The following is an 18,954-nucleotide window of genomic DNA, read 5'->3' on the forward strand; positions in this document are numbered from 1 at the left end:
ATTACCGAGGTGCCGAAAATTACACCTCGATCCAACGAAAAAAATGAACAAAATATTGAGTTTTGGAATTTGTAATAATTACTTGACTTAAGGATTCATCACAGGTTAAAAATTACAGGTTAAAAATTGTGAAAACTGCTGACCGAAAAACTCTCATCGACTTTCATTCCGCGATCAAACGGCGCCATCACTCGTCAAATCTGATGTCGAATTTGAACATGTTCAAAGTGAATGAGAGTGCGTGAGAGTGCAAGAACGGAAAAAGTGAAGTTATCTCATCAACTGTCATCTGCGTTTGATCGGGTCTTTACTCCAAAATCGTTCTCTTGCTCTTAAAATCCGAGTTTATCAAGTCTGTAAAGACCCAGGAGACTCGGGTTTTCCAAATATGGATTTAATTAACTTTCTTGATCTAAACAATGATATGATTCAAATTAAAATACCTTGTTCCATTTCTTCCCGTACCAAATGCGGACGTTGTTCTTCACTGGTCGAGATCTGAATCCTTGGATCAACAGTCCGCGAGGGGAGACTTTAACGATTCGCTTCTTACTGCCAATCGTGACTTGAAGCCTCCTGTTGCGCCTGACCACAGTGCGCCATTTATGCTCGACATTCACTTGGAAACGGTAGTACCTGCTAATTCGGGTCCAGTCCTTACGAACCTTCTTCGACATGATGTATCTAGGATAACAGAACCAAATACAGTCAGCTTAAAAAGTATCAAGTAAGCGCTTCTTACGGTGAAATGTGTCTCTATTTAACGCGCGACTTAACCTGCTTGCAGGCTTTACCCGGTGTTTTTTAGCTATGTTTACCCGGTGTTTTCGCTATGCGCCGGATTGTGGCCGTCATCTTGTTTTGTTCTGGCAGCGCGAAAGCTGGAACGAACGTATTGTCACTCGCGCCGACTGTGCTGAAAAACGCAAGACTAGTTCCAGTACCGCGCGGTTAAACCAGCCTTTTTGTTTTGAAATGGCGGCTTTTTACCGGCGAACTGTCACATTTTGGCGAATGCTGAGAAAACTAGACCAACATAGGGCTATAATTTTCTTGAAGGCTCCCTCAATATCAAACAAATCTATCATCTTTTGTACAGTATGATTTTAATGCTGTACAGTTAGTCAAAAAAGCAACTGAAGTCAGCCTTTCGTACCTGTACTCGAACGATTCAACACTACGATTGTGCTTGTTTTCGCCAGAGCACGCGCATGCGCATACGTTATTCAGCACTGTCACTCGCGCCAAGCTAGCGCAGCCAAACACAAGATGGCGACCAAGACTAAGCGCATAGAGAAAAAACACCGGGTAAACATAGCGAAAAAACACCGGGTAAACATAGCGAAAAAAACACCGGGTAAACATAGCGAAAAAAATACCGGGTAAACATAGCGAAAAAAACACCGGGTAAACATAGCGAAAAAAACACCGGGTAAACATAGCGAAAAAAACACCGGGTAAACATAGCGAAAAAAACACCGGGTAAACATAGCGAAAAAACACCGGGTAAACATAGCGAAAAAAACACCGGGTAAACATAGCGAAAAAAACACCGGGTAAACATAGCGAAAAAAACACCGGGTAAACATAGCGAAAAAAAAAACACCGGGTAAACATAGCGAAAAAACACCGGGTAAACATAGCGAAAAAAACACCGGGTAGACGCCTGCAAGCAGGCTACGCGCGATTGATATTATTACGCAAATTAACCACTTTGCTATGCAACGCGTCGTGTGTGTTTGTTTTGTAAGGAAGCCACTTGCGCTGGTGGGGCAGTGGGTTATGTTTGTCAGGGTCTTCGTCCGCTTCACCGGTTAAAGACCACCCGAAGATATTCGGATACGCGTAGTGTAACTCTCTCACCTTAAAAAGCATTCGGGCATAATACGAACAAATACCCTGTTGACAAACATAACCCACTACATAATCCGAGCCCCACATTTCCAACAGCTCAACTGATAACTCCCCATATCAATCAATGGCTGTCGTTTTTCTAAATGGTCTTAAAGAGCCTGGGGCGAGCGCGCGGGAGACCTGTGATATTCTAAAACGTTGTGGACTAGGCTCCATTTCCAAGATAGCTGCCAGCAAAATTGTAGTAAACACGAATTCCTGCAAGTTTTCGTGGAAATTCTCGACTTACAAAGTACTAGAGCGATTAAAAAGCGAAAAAAAAAAAATGATTGAAGCGGGACTCCCAAATATGGTATGTAGTGCCTAATAAGGAAATGACCAAGCGAGCTAGAAAAACGACAGTTTTTAAAACAAAATCACATTTTGCAGTGCTCTCTCGGGTAAGCTAGTGTGGCGGATCCTCCTATATCAATCAAGGCGGTTCCACCTTAAAATGAGAGTAAAACTTGGAGTTATTCCATATATGGGTGTATCCGAGTAAAGCAGAAACGAAAATATTTCACATGCAGCGCAATCCCCATTCAGTAGAAATACTTCATCCTAGCACCCCCTCCAACCTAACACCCTTCCCCCTCCTCCCCTAACACCCCTTCCCCTCCCCCTAACACCCCTTCCCCTAACACCCTTCCCCCCTAACACCCCCTCCCTCCTAACACCCTTCCCCCTAACACCCTTCCCCCCTAACACCTTTCCCCCTCCCTCTAACACCCCTTCCCCTCCCCCTAACACCCCTTCCCCTAACACCCTTCCCCCCTAACACCCCCTCCCTCCTAACACCCCTCCCCCTAACACCCCTCCCCCTACCTCCTAACACCCCTCCCCCTACCTCCTAACACCCCTCCCCCTACCTCCTAACACCCCTCCCCCTACCTCCTAACACCCCTCCCCCTACCTCCTAACACCCCTCCCCCTTCCCCCTAACACCCCTCCCCCTACCTCCTAACACCCCTCCCCCTTCACCCTAAAACCGCTCTCCCTCCCGCCTAAAACCCTTCCCTCTTTCCCCTAAAACACCTCCCCCTCCCTCTAAAACCCATCCCCTTCCACCTTTCCCCCTCCCCCCCCCCCTTCCCTCCTACGCGCTTACCTGCGGCCTCCTCGGAAACGGATTGGGTATCTCTTGCCAAAGCATCTGATGAACTTGCGCTTGTTGCGTACATTGACAGACTTCCAGCTATGGCCGCGGCGAACGCCCAGATGTCCACCGACCTTCAGCCTTATGGTGCGGCCTCGTCCGCGCCGGCTCTTGATGATGATCGTGGTGCGACGGATCGTGACAACGCGCTGGACGCGACGGATTGTAGTAACCAGCTTCCTGCCGCGGCGCCAGAGTGGATACCATCGCCTCCTATACCTATTGATGTCACATGCCTTTAGAAACGTGGGTGTACTGGAAACGATGGTGATGATAAAAATGACGATGATGAAAATGATGATGACAATGATGATGCCGATGATGCTGATGATTATGACGATGACTATGAAGATGATGTTGATGGTGATGACGATGATGGTGACAATGATGATGGCAATGATGATGGTGATCGTTAAGACGATAACGATGATGATGACGATGAAAATGACAATGATGACGATGATGCTGATGATTATGACGATGTTGGCGACAATGATAATGGCAATGATAATGGTGATCCTTATGACGATGACGATGATAATAATGATGATGATGACGATGACGATAATGATGATGATGGTGACGGTGATAACGATGAAGTCGCTGATGATGGCGGTGGTGATGATAATGATGATGGTAATCATGACGATGATTTTTACCTAGGTAAGCCGTTTTGAGCGCTTTTCTTTGTATTTTTTTTTTAAATTTCGCTCTCTGCCGCCTGGCGAAAATCGAATAAGGTAATTTCATGTAGCTATTGTGATACTTTGTTTGTTAAATACAGTATAAAACAATGTTTTTTTAATTTTTACCACATCATCTATCTATAAAATTTTGAATATAAATACTAACAAAGCTATGGCTGAGAAAGGCTCTTTTAATAATTTACCTGATCCTCATCTTGCATGATACGCGACGTCTGGTACGTCTGGTACGTCTTCGACGTCTACGACGTCTACGGCGTCTGCGCTTCCTGCGGCGTCTTTGTCTGCGACGTCGACGACGCTGACGTCTGACACGTCGAATGATACGTCTACGTCGTGTCAGCTGAATACGGTAAGCTTTTCGATTGATAACATATCTTTTTCCCTTTGAGACGAACCCTTGTCCTCGTCGATATGGTATCTTGAGAATTACATTTCTTCCTTTCTTAAATCTTGAAAAGAAAAAAATAATAATAAAGAATAAGACAAATAATAATAAAATAAAAATAAAAAGCTGTAAATTATATCATCCCGAGGAGGTAAGCATTTTCATCGCATGTTTAGGGATATCATTTTGCAGTATTTTTGATTGAATTTGGCAAATGGATTACAGATAAATCTGGCACAGTCCTCACATTCTTTTCTTTGAATTTGTCTTATATGGGCTTATATATATGCATATTTAGATATTTCATTTGCGTCCCCCACCCCACAAAATTGCGGGGAATCATGTTTGCCGTTGCTCACGTATTTATATTTCTAATCCAAAATACGTTGAATGTCTCGACCCCCCCCCCCCCCCCCCACACACACACACACACACCCCGCAAGAAAAAGTATGAAGCTCATCGTAATATTCATTTGACGTTACAGAATAACATAAACAATAAACATCTGTTTAAAATTCATCTCTAACACTAATCTAATACATAATTATACATGTCAACATCAACTCTACTGTTATGGTTAAAAATAGATGTTCGCCTTCGCGGAGTAGAGGGATTATCTGAGTACTTACATGAGATTGATTCGTCTTCCTGTCAAAACTCTTGGCTTTTTGCCCTTCTTGTAAACGCGGATGTTTCGGCCAATGGTGATTCGCTTGTGTCTCAAGTAGAATATTCCATTTTGCCGCACAAGTTTCTGCGGACGTCTCTTCCCGCTCTTGAGGAAGATGGAGACATTACGTCTTATGACAAGGCGTCGGGGACGACGGCGGCTAACGCGGCGGAGTCTACGACGACGGCGTCGAGCCCTACGTCTGCGTCTTCGAGCCATTCGGCGTCTTCTACGTCTTTCACGGCCTCGTTTACGACGGACGACTTTACGACGACTACGGCGACTGACACGTCTTCCACGACGACCATATCGTCTTCCACGACGAACAAGGAGACGGAGATATCTTCCACGGCGACCGGTGCGTCTTCCAAGACGACCATGGCGATTGATGCGTCTTGAACGACGACCGAATCGTCTGCGAAGGATACGCCTGATAGCTTTTCGACGTCTGCTTCTCTGGCGGCGACGGCGGCGACGATTCACTTGTCTACGATGTCTCAGTTTGCGTCTGATGACGTGACGAGCTCTCTTTCCGGTATAAACTCTTCCTAATCGTATTACTACCGGGCGTTTTCCCCAGCGAAGACCGCGAAGATGTTTTCCACGATACCTTAGATATAAAGTTAGCTCATAACTGACTGTACTCATAACAACTTCATTTGGTAAAAAAAGCTTGAGAGATTTGTATTGATTTTTAAGCCGATAAGCATTAGGGGGGACATTTTGTTGAGAACCGATGATGTCTCTCGTATATAAAAACACCTCCAATAAGAATTATTCTAACACACAAAATGTTTAGGGTAATTTATGACGAGGTGCATTTGTCACGAACAGCATATTAAATGAAGTTAGCTCAAATCGGAGGAAGACAAACCAAAATTAACTCTGAAGTAGTTCAGAATATTTAAATATATTTTTTGGCTTCTAAGGGGAGTGATCTAGGAGCATTGATAATAATAATTGTTTTGATATTGAATAATTGTTTTGATTTGATTGTTCGGCCTTTGTGCAAATCGGGAATACATTTTGTTTTCGAGAAACTGTGTTTTAGTGAATTAAATTTCACTAAATCACAGTTTCTCGAAAACAAAATGTATTCCCGATTTGCACAAAGGCCGCAACTTTTCACAATCGAATCTCCGCGGCCTAGGCCCAATATGCATTGCGCGCGTAGAATCACATCAGATTGGGTGATTCCAAAATAAAACGCGCGCTCTTAGCAAATCAGAATCGACATATTGAGTGCAATGTATAATAACAACCAATGGCTGTCAATTCTCTAAATAGTCAAAAAGGTCCCGAGGCGAGCGTGCGAGAGACTTGTGTTTTTTTTAAACGTTGGTGTCTGGGTCTATTTTACGCATGTAATAGGGCAATAGAAAAGCGTAAAAATTTTTGGAATGGAATAAACAATTCACCGAGCAGGCTAGAAAAACGATAGTTTTTTAATCAAGATCGATTGATATTTAACAAATAGATCTCATTTTGGTGCATGTATTCTACTTCGTAACTTCAGTCGATATTCGGCAAACGGCTAAGGGTATGGGATTAAGGAAACAACCCAGAAGGGGTTTATTTACTAAATAACACATGGACCAATAACCAATCAAAGCGCGCGATGTACATGTTGTTGTACAAACTTACCTGAAGAAACGCATCTTCATAGGTTTTCCTCGCCTGTGCCGTATGCCTCTGTATGCCTTTCCCAGGCCGAACCGAAAGAACATCTTTTTCTTGCCTTTCTGAACATAGTACCGGTTCAAACCGGCTTTGAAATAGACACGTTTTCCTCGGTAGGTTAAGGCAGGGACAAGTCGTTGTCGTTTTATTCCCCTTCGACGTTGAAGACGACGGAAACGTCTTATTCGGCGGCGTGCTTTACGAATTCGTCTGCGGATGCGTCGTTTTATTCTTCTTTTAACACGACGTTTATGCCGCCTTAAGCGTCGGCGTTCCCGTCTACGTCTTCGACGCCTACGTCGGGCTTGGCGTTTTCGTCTTCGACGTCTAATGCCTTTCCTGCTTTTGGGCTTTCCAAAGCGCAAGACATGTGGGCGATTATTTCGTATGTATCTGATACGCCCTTTAAAGCGGTCTAGCGAAACTTTGCGCAATCCTACGATCTTGAACCGTTTACCTTGTATCTTCCTGACGCGTCGGAACTTACGTGCCACCCTAGTATAGACAGACAGATTAATAAAATTCAACGTTCTCTTTACAATTCCTATCAACGCTACGACAATAAAAACTTTTATAGTGTGACGCGCGCTACCGTGGCCACCAATACAAAGTGTTATAGTGCGACGCGCGCTACCGTGGCCACCAATACAAAGTGTTATAGTGCGACGCGCGCTACCGTGGTTGCCGTGACTTTACAGCCAAATTCGTTTTCGCGCGACCTCGGCGATCGCTATGCAAAATCGTTGTCTTGTTTGGAATGGCGCGTAGTCAAATAACCGTCTAAACCAATCGACGGCTGTCAAGTTTTCACTGTCATTCGTTTCATAAACCATTTGACTGCACACAGCAAGGGAATTGATTGGTCACGGTGGTATGATTGACTACGCGCTATTCCCAGACGAGAAATGGATTTAAATTCTCGGCGTTCGTGTAACAACAAATTTGACTATAATGTGATGAGTATAGTTGGCTTGACCACTTTTTGTCTAACTTGGTAGATCATATAGCTCATCTCAACCATATATGTCCATATAATAATTTTTAAGCTCATGTCTTTCGTATAATATATTTTTAGCACCCTTATTGCTTTAGTTGGTTAGCTTCATAAGTGACCACGGTAGCGCGTGACATTCTGTAAGTTAGTGCAAAAGATCTTACTTGATCACAAGCCTTGCACTCTGTCGATCTATGATCCACTTGGAATACTTCCGTTTAACCTTCTTAAACCCGCCTTTTTTTGCGTGGTAGTAAAATTCGCTCTTGACCCTGCTCCAGTAGACGGCGTGTTTGACCCCTTTTTGTATAAAATACACGGCGGTCTTTGTGTACCGTCGACGGAGACGTCTAAGGACTCGTCTTTTCAGACGTCGGATAAGTCGACGTCTGCGTTGATAACGTCGTTGTTTCCGCCTTTGTCGTTTTTGTTGGCGTCTTCGGCGACGTCTTCTACGTCGTCTTCGGCGTCGTTTACGTCTTCTCCTTCGTCGAATGCGTCGTCTGACGACTCGGCGTCGAAAACGGCGGACTATGCGTCGTCGGACTTTTCGGAGGGATTTTCTTAACTGTTTAGGGACAGTCAATCGGTCGCCTCTGAACTTAATGGGGAAGGTGAATTTTATTTTTTTACCGGGTCTGAAGATGAAAACCTTCTTGCTTTTTTTAATCGGATATCTTTTGCGTCCCAAGCGAATCCTAAAGATAGAATAGTACTTTTGTTAATAATCCACCAGCGCTGGTGGTTTACAAAGGCAAACAAATCGATTTGTTATATAGCTATCATCAACCAAGTTGTACGGGAGCTTATGGACCCTAGAGGGAATTTCGCCATTCTTGATTGCGCATGCAAAAAAAAAAAAAAAAAAAAAAAAAAATCAAAACAGCGCGTTTGAAATGGCGTGTTTTCTAGTGCGAAACGATAATTGAAAACTTTAGCTCTAAAACCCTGCAGTCTTCGTCACTTTTAGTGTCCTTTTGTAAAGGATGGAAAATACATTCACTAGAAAAGATTTAAGGACCAAATTCCGGACTTTCAGAACCAAAAACCGGACTTCGCAAGACCTCGGAAGCCATCGCCGAATACAGTCGATTGACACAACGTTTAGGCCTAGTTTAATTAAACGCCGTTCTTATCATGCACCGTTCCAAATATAAAGTGTTTGGAACATGAATAAAAAGGCGTCTAAATCAAACTAGACCGGTCCATTCTATTTGGCACGGCTTAGGCCTAGATTAAACGGCGTGCCAGGGTCGCATTATCGAGCCGCCCTAGAAAAGTTCGACAGATAATGGGACGATAGCACGCCATTTATTGCGCACTAAATTGAATTTATGAGGAGGTCGCACCAACTTTCTGGGGCGAGTGGGCTAGTCGGATAATGTGACTATGGTACGGCGAGGGATTAAACGGTGCTGCAAGGTAAAACCAGTCATAACGATTACATTATGCAGGTTAGTTTATAATCGATGCAAGTTTTGGTTGAACAACAACAACAACAACAAAAAAACAGAAGGTACCCGTGCAGAGTATTATTGACTTCCCCCGTTCTTCGCGCATGCGCCCAATTGACAATAACTCCCCTGAGACCCTGTATGTAGCCTGAAAGCCCGTATGTAGCCCCTTGCCTCGCACTTTTTAGGCAATAGTGAAAATGGCGGCGTTTCGGAAATCATTACCTGAGGAATCGACGGCCGTCGGATACAGATGTGCATTTCGGGGACACGAAATACGAGTGCATTTTATGCGAAATGTTTTGTAATAAAAAAAAAAAAAACCGAAAGTAGGAGGAGTCGTCGCCTTTTCTTTATCCAATCTGTTTCGGCATGTATAATTCATTCTCCTCTTCCTACTACAAGATATTGCCCTGACTAGAAGGCTTTTCTTGTCATTTCTAGTCTTCGTGTTCTGTCCTCCATAAAGCAGCATGTATTTTGTGCCTGATGACTATATTGTTACACTCCTGGGAGTAAACAAGCAAAAAGTTCGACGTTTATTGTAGAGCCGCTCTATGGTCGAACCTCTACCAAACCAGAACGGTGCGACTCTGGAACGCCGTTTAATCTAGGCCTCAGGCGTTCTGCATGCTTTACCAGCCAGTGCAGAACGCCTGTGGACCGGGTTGGATTTAGACGCCGTTCTTTTTATGTTCCAAACACCTTCTATTTGGAACGGCGCATGAAAGTAACGGCGTTTAAATAGGCCTTAGTTGTCGTCAACCGGCTTCGCGGCTTCGTGACAAGCCCGCATGTAAAGATGGGTAAAAACCACTGAAGCACCTTGCTGCATATATTAGCCACCTCTAAGCCTGATGTTATGCGGTCGCTAATATATGCAGTTTTGTATTTTATTTTATTTTGTTTTGTTTGTTTTGTATTGTTGGTTGTGCAGTTGAACCTTTCATGGTTACCATGGAAACATTGACAAAAACGGGTTTGCGCTTACAATCTTTTTTCCATGTAGATTCGATTCTTGTTTGACAATAGGGGTCTTGCGCTAAGAGATCACGTGACCTTTCTGGGTGGGCAAATTCAAAACAAAATAATCAAACAAAAAAATCAGAAATGACTGCGCCCGTCACACCAGAGAACGACTTAGAAATAAAATCTTAAAATGAAAATAAACCTTTTCTGACAAAAAAACGTTCTGGCTGATTCGTAAAGCGCTTAGAGTTGTTTTTTGTTGCTGTTATTTTGCCGCTAAAAGCCTGAGCGCGCGCTAGTTTGACACCCAAACAGTCACGTGATCTCTTAGCCCAAGTCCCCTGTTACTTTTTGTTTTGAATATTCAAAACTATCATCATTTCTCAAATACAGCTTCCCCTGAATTATTTGATACTTTATTAATATAACTGAGCCGTTTTAGTTGTAGGATGGATTTACCATCACCGTTGTTCAAACGAATTCAAATCACTACTCAGTTGAGTATTTCGTTTGCATAGGGTTTCATGGACTTCGAAACCAGCGTTACGCAAGTCGAAACGACCGGGCTTTAAATCTAGTGTCGCCGTTTGATTGTCGTAAATATCTCCATCCAGGTCCATATGTGAAAAGTGACAAGGAAATAAAATAGTACTTACCAAAATTTGTTTGTTTGCCCAATCTGACTCTTCAGTAGCCGAACAAATTTGCCGTATCGATTAGAACGATACAGTTTGACCCCCTTTAATAGTTTTCGCTTTCGCAGAACAGGATGCCTGAAAAGTATCTTTCGGAGTATACGGCGTTTACGTCTTCGCATGCGTCGACTGATACGACGGTGAACTCTTCTTCGTCGTCGTATACGGCGTCTGCGACGGCGTATGCGTCTCTCCTGGCGGTGTGCCCGGCGTGCTCGGCGGTTACTACGTCTGATATTGCGGATCTGCTTTCTCAATGATGGAATCTTCTGCCAGTCCTTTCGCAACCTGAACCTCACCCTACCACGACGGTTGACTTTCACCTTAATGATCCTTCGCCCACGGCCCCTGACCCCGCAATATCCACCAGCCTTTCTGGACTTTAGGATTTTGCCTCCGACACGGAACCTACAAGAAAGCAAGTTTCCCTGTGTGAGAAACCGTGAACTTAAAGAGTCTCAGTCAGCCCCCATTTTTTACCCTAGCATGGCGCGTACCCAGGATTGGCTGATAGGGAGGGGGGAGGGATGGTGCGCAGTCATATGAAAAAAAACATAGGATTTGAAGATTCCTTAATTAGAAATGACCCACTGTGGCCAAAGAGCGAGCTAAATAAAAAACGACAGATATTTTCGATTGAATTTGTCATGGAAATCATAACAAAGGTGTGGCTGTTTTTCGGTTTTTGGAATTCTCGAAAATGGTCATATGCTGTCGATAAATTTAATTTTTAGGTTGTAGATAGATATAGTATTAACGTGTATAAAAATGGGTTGAAAATTGTACCGAATTAAGACATACGTCTTTTTTCCTTACATAATCTTTCATATATCATTTATCGTCTGGGTACAGAAGCGTACAAGTGACATTTTAAAGAAGGCCATTTACGCCGCAATTAAACCCTCCCGCACAATACCGACTAACTCAAGGAATCCATTTCCATCGGCTTATTAAAGCAAGCAACCGAGCTACTTTTAATAAATCTCCTGATGAGTGGGCAACCACGAAACAGGCTTGTAGAGATGAAACGGTAGTTCGCGTGTTTTTTTCCTACAAACCAAGATATATCCCGCTCTACACCTATGTATTGAGCACTGTTATATGAACGCCTGCACTCACGCATTATATATATGCGTATACATATATATATATATATTAAGAATATATTACTACCATCACTTATATACTATCTATGTATAAAATTAACATAAAAATAGGGCACGAAATTTGAATGGCTGTTATGATGAAATTGAATAGTTCAGCTGTTGCATAACAAGGCTTTGTTCCTGTGGCGGCACGAAGACACTAGCTCGTTACGCTTGTTTAAAGTTGATAGCTTGTGTTGGCGGATAATGATAAGTTGTTCTTTGAGGCAGAGATTACATCTTTTGCTAGAGCTGTTGTAGGTGGAGTGAGATGACAGGATTTTCCATGAAATAAAGTGTTTTATGTCGTTGTCTCTAAGGCTCCATATGTACTTGCTTAGTTCGATCGAGTTTCTGTGTTTAGCGTGTCGGAATGAGGCTGTGTGGATTCTATATCTTGTCTTGAATTCGTTCTCGGTTAGCCCTACGTAGGTTTAGGAGGTGTTTTTGTCCTTTCTTGTTACAGTGGCTTGGTAGATAACAGATGATTGGAGGCAGTTTCCGTCAAGGGGGCACGCGTTCTTTTGTCTGCAGTTGCATGTTTTGTTATTGGCGGTGGCGAGGGAGGTGGGGGCGTCTTCGGTTGTTTTTGATGAGGCGATTATGCGTTTGTTGTGGCTGTCAATTATCTGCTTGGTGTTGCTCATGCAGCTATAAATGATTTTGATTGTGTTCCGGTTGAAGATTTCTCTGAGTTTGTGGTCTTTAGGGAAGTGCTTGTCTATGAGTGAGAGGAATCTGTGGCCGATGTTGGCGCTTGCGTTCTTGCTAAAAGGGGGGTTGTACCAGATGATGTTGTTGCGCTGGCGTTTCTTGCGTTTGTTTGTGGTGTTTGGTTCGTAGTGCAGCGTGTAGTTATATCCACTTTCGTCGAGTGCTTTCTGGTTTGGCGGGGCGGCTTGGTCGAAGGTTTCTTTGTCTGATGATAGTGTAGATAAGCGTTTGTTGATACTGGCAGGGATATTCTTTGTGATGGTAGGTGGGTGGTTGCTCTCGCGTGGACGTACTGTAGTGGGGCGTTCGGTTTGGTGAAAGGCTGGTAGGTGTTGCGGTCCAGGTCGAATGTGACGTCTAGGAAGTTTACTACTCGCTTGTTGGCTTCTATGGTGATTCGCAGTCCGTTGTTGTTGAAGATGCGGCATAGTTCTTTCTTTATATTTTCTGTGTTTTTAGGTGTGGCGCTTGTGATAGTCCGTCGTCGCGGTAGAGTCCTACATTGATGTTAAGGTCTTGGAGTTGGGAGAGGAGGAAGTTGCCTACAAGTTCGCATGTTTCAGCGCCGTCGTAGCTTCCCATTGTCACGTCGAATGTCGAGTTGCCTTTTTTGTGCCAGGGTGTTTGGTTGTGAACTATGATAGAGCTCTTGGCGTGGGTTATGATGTTTTTTTTTTATTTAGTGGTGATGCAGTCGTAGTCAGCGGCGAAGTCGGGGGCTTTGTTTAGGAGTTCTTGGCTGATGGATGGGTAGAATTCCACTATGTCGAAACATATAAAGTTGGATGCTGTCTTGTTTTTTGTTGATGTGAACCAGTCGATTACGGCTTTAGTGCTTTTCCATTGGTGAAAGTTACGTTTTGTTGCGATGGCGGTGTTGATGCGGTCGAGGATACTTTTGCTGATCTTGCCTATTTCGGACTTGGTAGGGTTGATGAGTCTGCAGGTCGGTTTATTAGCGAAGTTCTGTTTGTGGTCTTTGAGTGTTATAAATGCTTGTTTGTTGGCGGTGGTGTCCATTCTATCTTCGATTCCTAGTTCGGTTCATGAACCGAAGCTCCTAGTCGCCGCCGACAAAACTACCAACTTCTATAAACTAGAACCGTCAGCCTACAAGAATCTCCTAGAAAAAGACATAACAAAATCCTACAAGAAAGCTCCACCCGAGACTACGCAAGCCATCCACAAAGAAAACAAAAACATCGCGACAAAACTAGGAATTGTATTGTATTGTGTTTTAATACCCAAAATGTAAAAAAATACTGTAAAACAGAAACATTGATAAAAAGGAATATTTAAGTTAACAAAAAAGTACTCGATTCGAGAATACTAAGCTCGTACGAAGTATTTTGCGCTCTAACATGGTTGGTGTTTAGAGAACCCTTTCGTTTTTCCTTTTCATTCGAAATTGAAAGGTAAATTATTTATAAAAAAATCGAAATAAAAACTAAAAAACAAAGCTGCTATGTTGTCTAACAAGTTTGTTCGGGAATATCGCATTAGTTGTCCGAAATCAGCCGATTAAAATAGATTCCACACTTGAGAAATTAGCCACGATGACAAAATAGCAGCTGACAGCGACCCTTCAATTCAGGTGTTACATCAATGTACTGTTCCGCGTGTTAAACCAAATTGAAAAGCATAGCTTACATTTTATCGGAGCCATAGCAGGCCTAGAATTATTAGGGAGGGTGGGGAGGGTTGGGAGCACTATAGAGAAACATTTAGAAAATACTGGCGCACACCACGCCCCTACTGGTCATTTCTTTTTAATGTTAGAAAATAACAAAAGTTAGGAGGCTTCTTGGACATTGGAACACCAAAGCCTGTAGAGGAGGGGAAGCGCGCAATCCTAGAAATTGAGCTCTACCAACTGCGCCACCTAGGCTCAGTACTTCAAACATAGAAAACTTTAACCAAATTGACTCAATCTTGACTTAAGGTTGGTTATCACTTGGACGTTAGCGCAAGCGGGACGCACGTAATTTTCCGATTCACGCTAGAACACAAGCGCAAGAGAACGTAACCGCTTGATTTTCTTGCGCTTGCGCTTGTGTTTGACCAATTCTCACTTGTGTTGCGCTTCCGTTTGCGCTTGCGACATAGTGAGAACCAACTTTGAAATTAATTTAAACTCTTGAGCGCGCGCAATTGGTTTTGCTCTCACAATTTCAAATACACGCACGTTCAATGTTTCAGTTGCTACATGACACATCTGCTACTTCATATCTTTTTAGCGCTATTCAAATCTATAATCATACTTCTTTGTCTGATAACAAGCTCAGCCACCTAAAACACTTCGTTGCATTTTTAACATGAACAATTCTTACCTCATGCGTCGGCTAGCATACTTTGCTCTGCCTAGACGAATCCGTACTCTGCAGGTCCGTCTTTCAATTGTCACTTTGAGGAGCTTGCGTCTGTAGAGGAAGGCGAATTTTCTTCCCTTGCGTCTGACTCCGCAAATACGTCCACGGTAGCGAAACTTAATTGCGGTAGGCCTACCACCTTTACGCTTCCTTTGGATCTTGCGACGAATCGCACGTCTCAGTCGACGTAATTGGCGTCTATGATAACGCCGGCTGCGCCTTTGTCTGCGTCGGCGGCGGATTCGTTTTCGAAGACGTCTACGTCGCCTGGCGCGGCGTAATCTTTTTTGAAGGTTTCTTTTATGTCGTTGCACTCTTCGGGCAAAACGGCGAGTCTTACGACGAATCAAGCGACGTCGCCTTTTGCGTCGGAAACGTCGTCCTACTCTTCTCACACGTCTTCGAACTGCTCGGCGAACAAATTGCCGCAGACGCTTTCTCTTGATGACTCTGAGAATACCCTTACTTGGACGGATCATAACTATAATCCTTCCCCTCTTTATATAGTATTTGTTACCCTTAGGTACAATGCGGTTAAGCCTCCTTGCAATTCTATAAAAAAAAATGAAAATGACCCAGCTCAACGTTGCTTACCACAAACGATATAGTGTTCAATTAAAAGATAGAAATGAGGAAACAAATCGAAGCAACAAATTAACCTACCTCAAAAAGTAAGTCACATTTAAAGTTCTTTTCCCTTTTCGGTATTTAACTATAACCTTGTTCCTGGGAAGAGCCTTGATTACTTTAGCGTAGTGTCCCCTATATAGTAACTTTTGGCCCTTCCTTAGTGGAATTGGTCTCCGTCCATGTAGTTTCACCATAAAGGTAGACCTGCTGCGCTTGAGTTTTCGAATACGGCGACGTAATCGGCGTAAGCGCGCTATACGGCGTCCAATACGTCTTTCCTTGCGCTTGCGTCGGGCGCGTCGGCGGAAACGCATTCGTTTTCGGCGCGCGCGTCTGGCACTTCGGCGTAACTTTCGTCGCTGTCTGCGCATTTTCCGTCTTATTCGGCGACGAAGTCGGTGTTGTACGCCTGGTCTAAAGCGCTTAAAATATCTGCCACGGCCTTTGATAAAAGGACGACAACCTTTCATTCTGAACGATCCAAGTGTACGCCGGTCCAATTTGATCCTGAGTCGTCCTCCTACCTTCCTAAATGGGAATCTCCCTAATCTGGAATCGACAAACAAACAAACAAGACAAGATCATGGTCAGTGCAAATCACGAATGATCAATTGATCTAAGACGCAAGCGCAATGATCGTCCTTTTTTGATTTTAACTGGAAGGCAGGAACAAGCGCACGAGAACGCAAATGCTTGCGATTATGTTTAAGCGATTCTCTCTTTCGTTTGAGCTCGCGCCTGCGTCTCAGTGAAAACCAGCCTTTAGTTTTGATCATTTATTAGCCAAGTGCGTGTGAAACTTGTTGCTTGTTTGTGTGAAACATAGCATTTGCTACTTGCCTTGCTTGAGTGGCAGCAATACGCTTCCAGCTATGATCGATGCGAACAAGGAATGCCTTTCTGTTTAATACAACATTTCGCATCCTTCCACGTTTGTCCCAAAGGTACAGCCTACGGCGTCGGCACACGACACGGTTCCATGTGCCGCTGAAGTTGATATTGATTCCGGTGGTAATTGGTCTGCTGACGAGACGTCTGCGGCGTCTTCGGCGAAGGCGGCGGAGGCGGCGGTGGTTGCGGCGTTTCCTGTGATGTCTACGTCTTCGACGACGCCTACGCTTGCGTCGACGGTGTCGGAGACGTCTCAGGCGGTGATTCCGTCTATGACGGCGCCTTAGGCGCTCCAGTTTGTTGCGGAGGCGATCCAATCGTCGACGAACGCGACTCAGATAACGGTGACGCCTGACAATCCTTCTTGGCTGTTTACCTTTTTTCAAAGGGCGCAATGTCCGGAATCGTCGTCCAACGTTGTACTTTCCCCCTCTCAGCGAAACAATGAAACCCTTCGGTGTTATGGAAGCAAGGAGCCAACGGTGCCCTCGACGAATCCTGACGAGAATATATTATATCAGCACTTTGTCATCTTTTTCATCAATGATATTCTTTGAAAAAAGAAACAAAGAGACTCTCTTTTGTTTGTTATTGCCATGAATTTCAAAGCCTGTTTAATTTCCAATCCATTTCTATCCGCTCGATGTGAGGCGTTCTAACTACAATATTGTATTCATCTAAAAGATCAAAGGTGGTTTGATAAACCTGGCTATGTATTTTTATCATTATATATGATTCTGCCTATTTAAGGTAGGAGTTTTCAAGTGACTTACGTGAGTTCTTTTATTTTAAGTTGCCTCCACTTTCCCCCTTTGTATTCCAGAACCCTGTTTTTTCTCACCAGTACGCGGTACACTCTTTTGTTGGCTCTTATCACGGGTCGGCCGTGGAACCAATATATGTAGCGTTTGACCTGTGATAAGCCATGTCAATTAGAATAAATCGAAAATATCAAGATAAAAGGTGACTAGCGCTAAACAATTACTAGACTTTCAGAGTGCAAACTCATGCACTGCTTTAGGCAGCAAAATAACAAGAACAAAAAGCACTTTTGCTACTTTAAACCCTCTTGTAAAATCTTAAAGCCTTGCCAGCAAAATGTGAGCTGCATTCAGAGAGCGGGTGCGCATAATAATCATAATATCGTATTGGTTGATATTTTTCGAGAGAGAAAATGTCGATGTCGAAAATGTTAAAAACATTTTGTTTGGCTCTGTACATATTTTATGTCTGCATTATAGCTGTCAAATATGTTAAAAGAAGGCAATTTTTGATCCGGTGTTAAAAATGGGGTCATAAGTAGGGGCTGAAATTGACCCCCTACGAAGGACTGAATTAGAAGATAGGGCCAAAGCAGAATTAGCTATTGCTGAATCGTCACCCTATGGCTTAATCGTCACCCTTTAAAGCTAATTAGCTCAAAAAAAAAAAGGACTGAAATGACCTTTGGAATCCCTAGTTACTCAAATATATCATTTTCTCGAGAGAAACTGTGATTAATGATTATGGCCGTAGTAGATCATATCCATCCTTTTGTCCATAGTATATAATAATAATAACAACAACGACGACGACGATGATAATGGTGATGGTGATGATGGTGATGGTGATGATGATGATGATGGTGATGGTGATGATGGTGATGGTGATGGTGATGGTGATGGGGATGGCGATGGTGGTGGTGATGTTGATGATGATGGTGATGGTGATGGTGATGGTGATGGTGATGGTGACGATGGTGATGTTGATGGTGATGGTGATGGTGATGATGATGGTGATGGTGATGGTGATGGTGATGGAGATGGTGATGTTGATGTTGATGTTGATGGTGTTGGTGATGGTGGTGATGATGATGTTGATGATGATAACTCACCTTCCTGTTTCCAACGCGAACAATGGCGACTCTCCTGCCCGAGAATCGAACACTTCTGAAGCGCTTTCCGTTGAAGATACGCACACGTTTTCTCACTATCTTAACAGGTAATGACATCTTATTGTACATTATCACCAGACGTCCGCGGCGGATAATCACTTTGCGATAAACACGGTTATAGTAAACTCTGCAATAGAGGTAACAAGAAACAAAACAAATCAGCTAATATTTTGTTAGCAAAGGTGTAATAACATATGACACTTGTAAAAAAAGCTTTAGCCTTTTTGGTTCAATTATTAGGGGACTTAAACAAACATGTTTCTGAACGAACGACGTCAACCGAAAGTTCAAGGTTATTCTTCTCTGTAAAGATTTTTCCCGAAATCCAACAAAAGTACACGTGCCTACCCCGACCCAGGCTCTTACATAAGAAACCTGCTAGCGGTGACTCTTCAGGTGATGTTACACGCGTCGTTTGCAACATCGTTTTTTCGCGCAACAAATAACGCCACCATTTTCGGGGTACATGTTACACAGGTCGTTTTGCAACATCGTTTGCAACAAAATTCTAGAGCCCATTTTGTTTGTTGACACGACATCGTTTGTATGCCCAAAAAAAGATGGAGTGTGGGATTTGTTGCACAAAAAACGACGTGAGTAACCAAGATATTTTCAATCAAATATCTTCCATAACATATCTGAGTTCATTCGTAGATTATTATTTTGAA

General features: G+C 43.3%; 1 protein-coding gene across 5 annotated transcripts in view; it reads right to left on the reverse strand.

The window, feature by feature from the left end:
- LOC5506378 (trichohyalin) overlaps positions 1-18,954 on the reverse strand; it is a 39,043-nt gene that overhangs the window by 3,196 nt on the left and 16,893 nt on the right. For all 5 annotated transcript variants that reach the window (XM_032374733.2, XM_048723128.1, XM_048723127.1 and 2 more), the window contains 12 exons: positions 18,227-18,413; positions 17,127-17,266; positions 16,303-16,851; positions 15,496-16,011; positions 14,794-15,384; positions 10,566-11,012; positions 7,651-8,184; positions 6,457-6,987; positions 4,772-5,422; positions 3,939-4,205; positions 3,002-3,268; positions 444-684 (listed from right to left, as the gene is read on the reverse strand). In XM_032374733.2, coding sequence (XP_032230624.2) covers positions 444-684; positions 3,002-3,268; positions 3,939-4,205; positions 4,772-5,422; positions 6,457-6,987; positions 7,651-8,184; positions 10,566-11,012; positions 14,794-15,384; positions 15,496-16,011; positions 16,303-16,851; positions 17,127-17,266; positions 18,227-18,413 — 4,921 coding nt within the window. The remainder of the gene's footprint in view (positions 1-443; positions 685-3,001; positions 3,269-3,938; positions 4,206-4,771; positions 5,423-6,456; positions 6,988-7,650; positions 8,185-10,565; positions 11,013-14,793; positions 15,385-15,495; positions 16,012-16,302; positions 16,852-17,126; positions 17,267-18,226; positions 18,414-18,954) is intronic.

Source organism: Nematostella vectensis, chromosome 15, assembly GCF_932526225.1.
Source record: "Nematostella vectensis chromosome 15, jaNemVect1.1, whole genome shotgun sequence".
Taxonomy (NCBI): Eukaryota; Metazoa; Cnidaria; class Anthozoa; order Actiniaria; family Edwardsiidae; genus Nematostella; species Nematostella vectensis.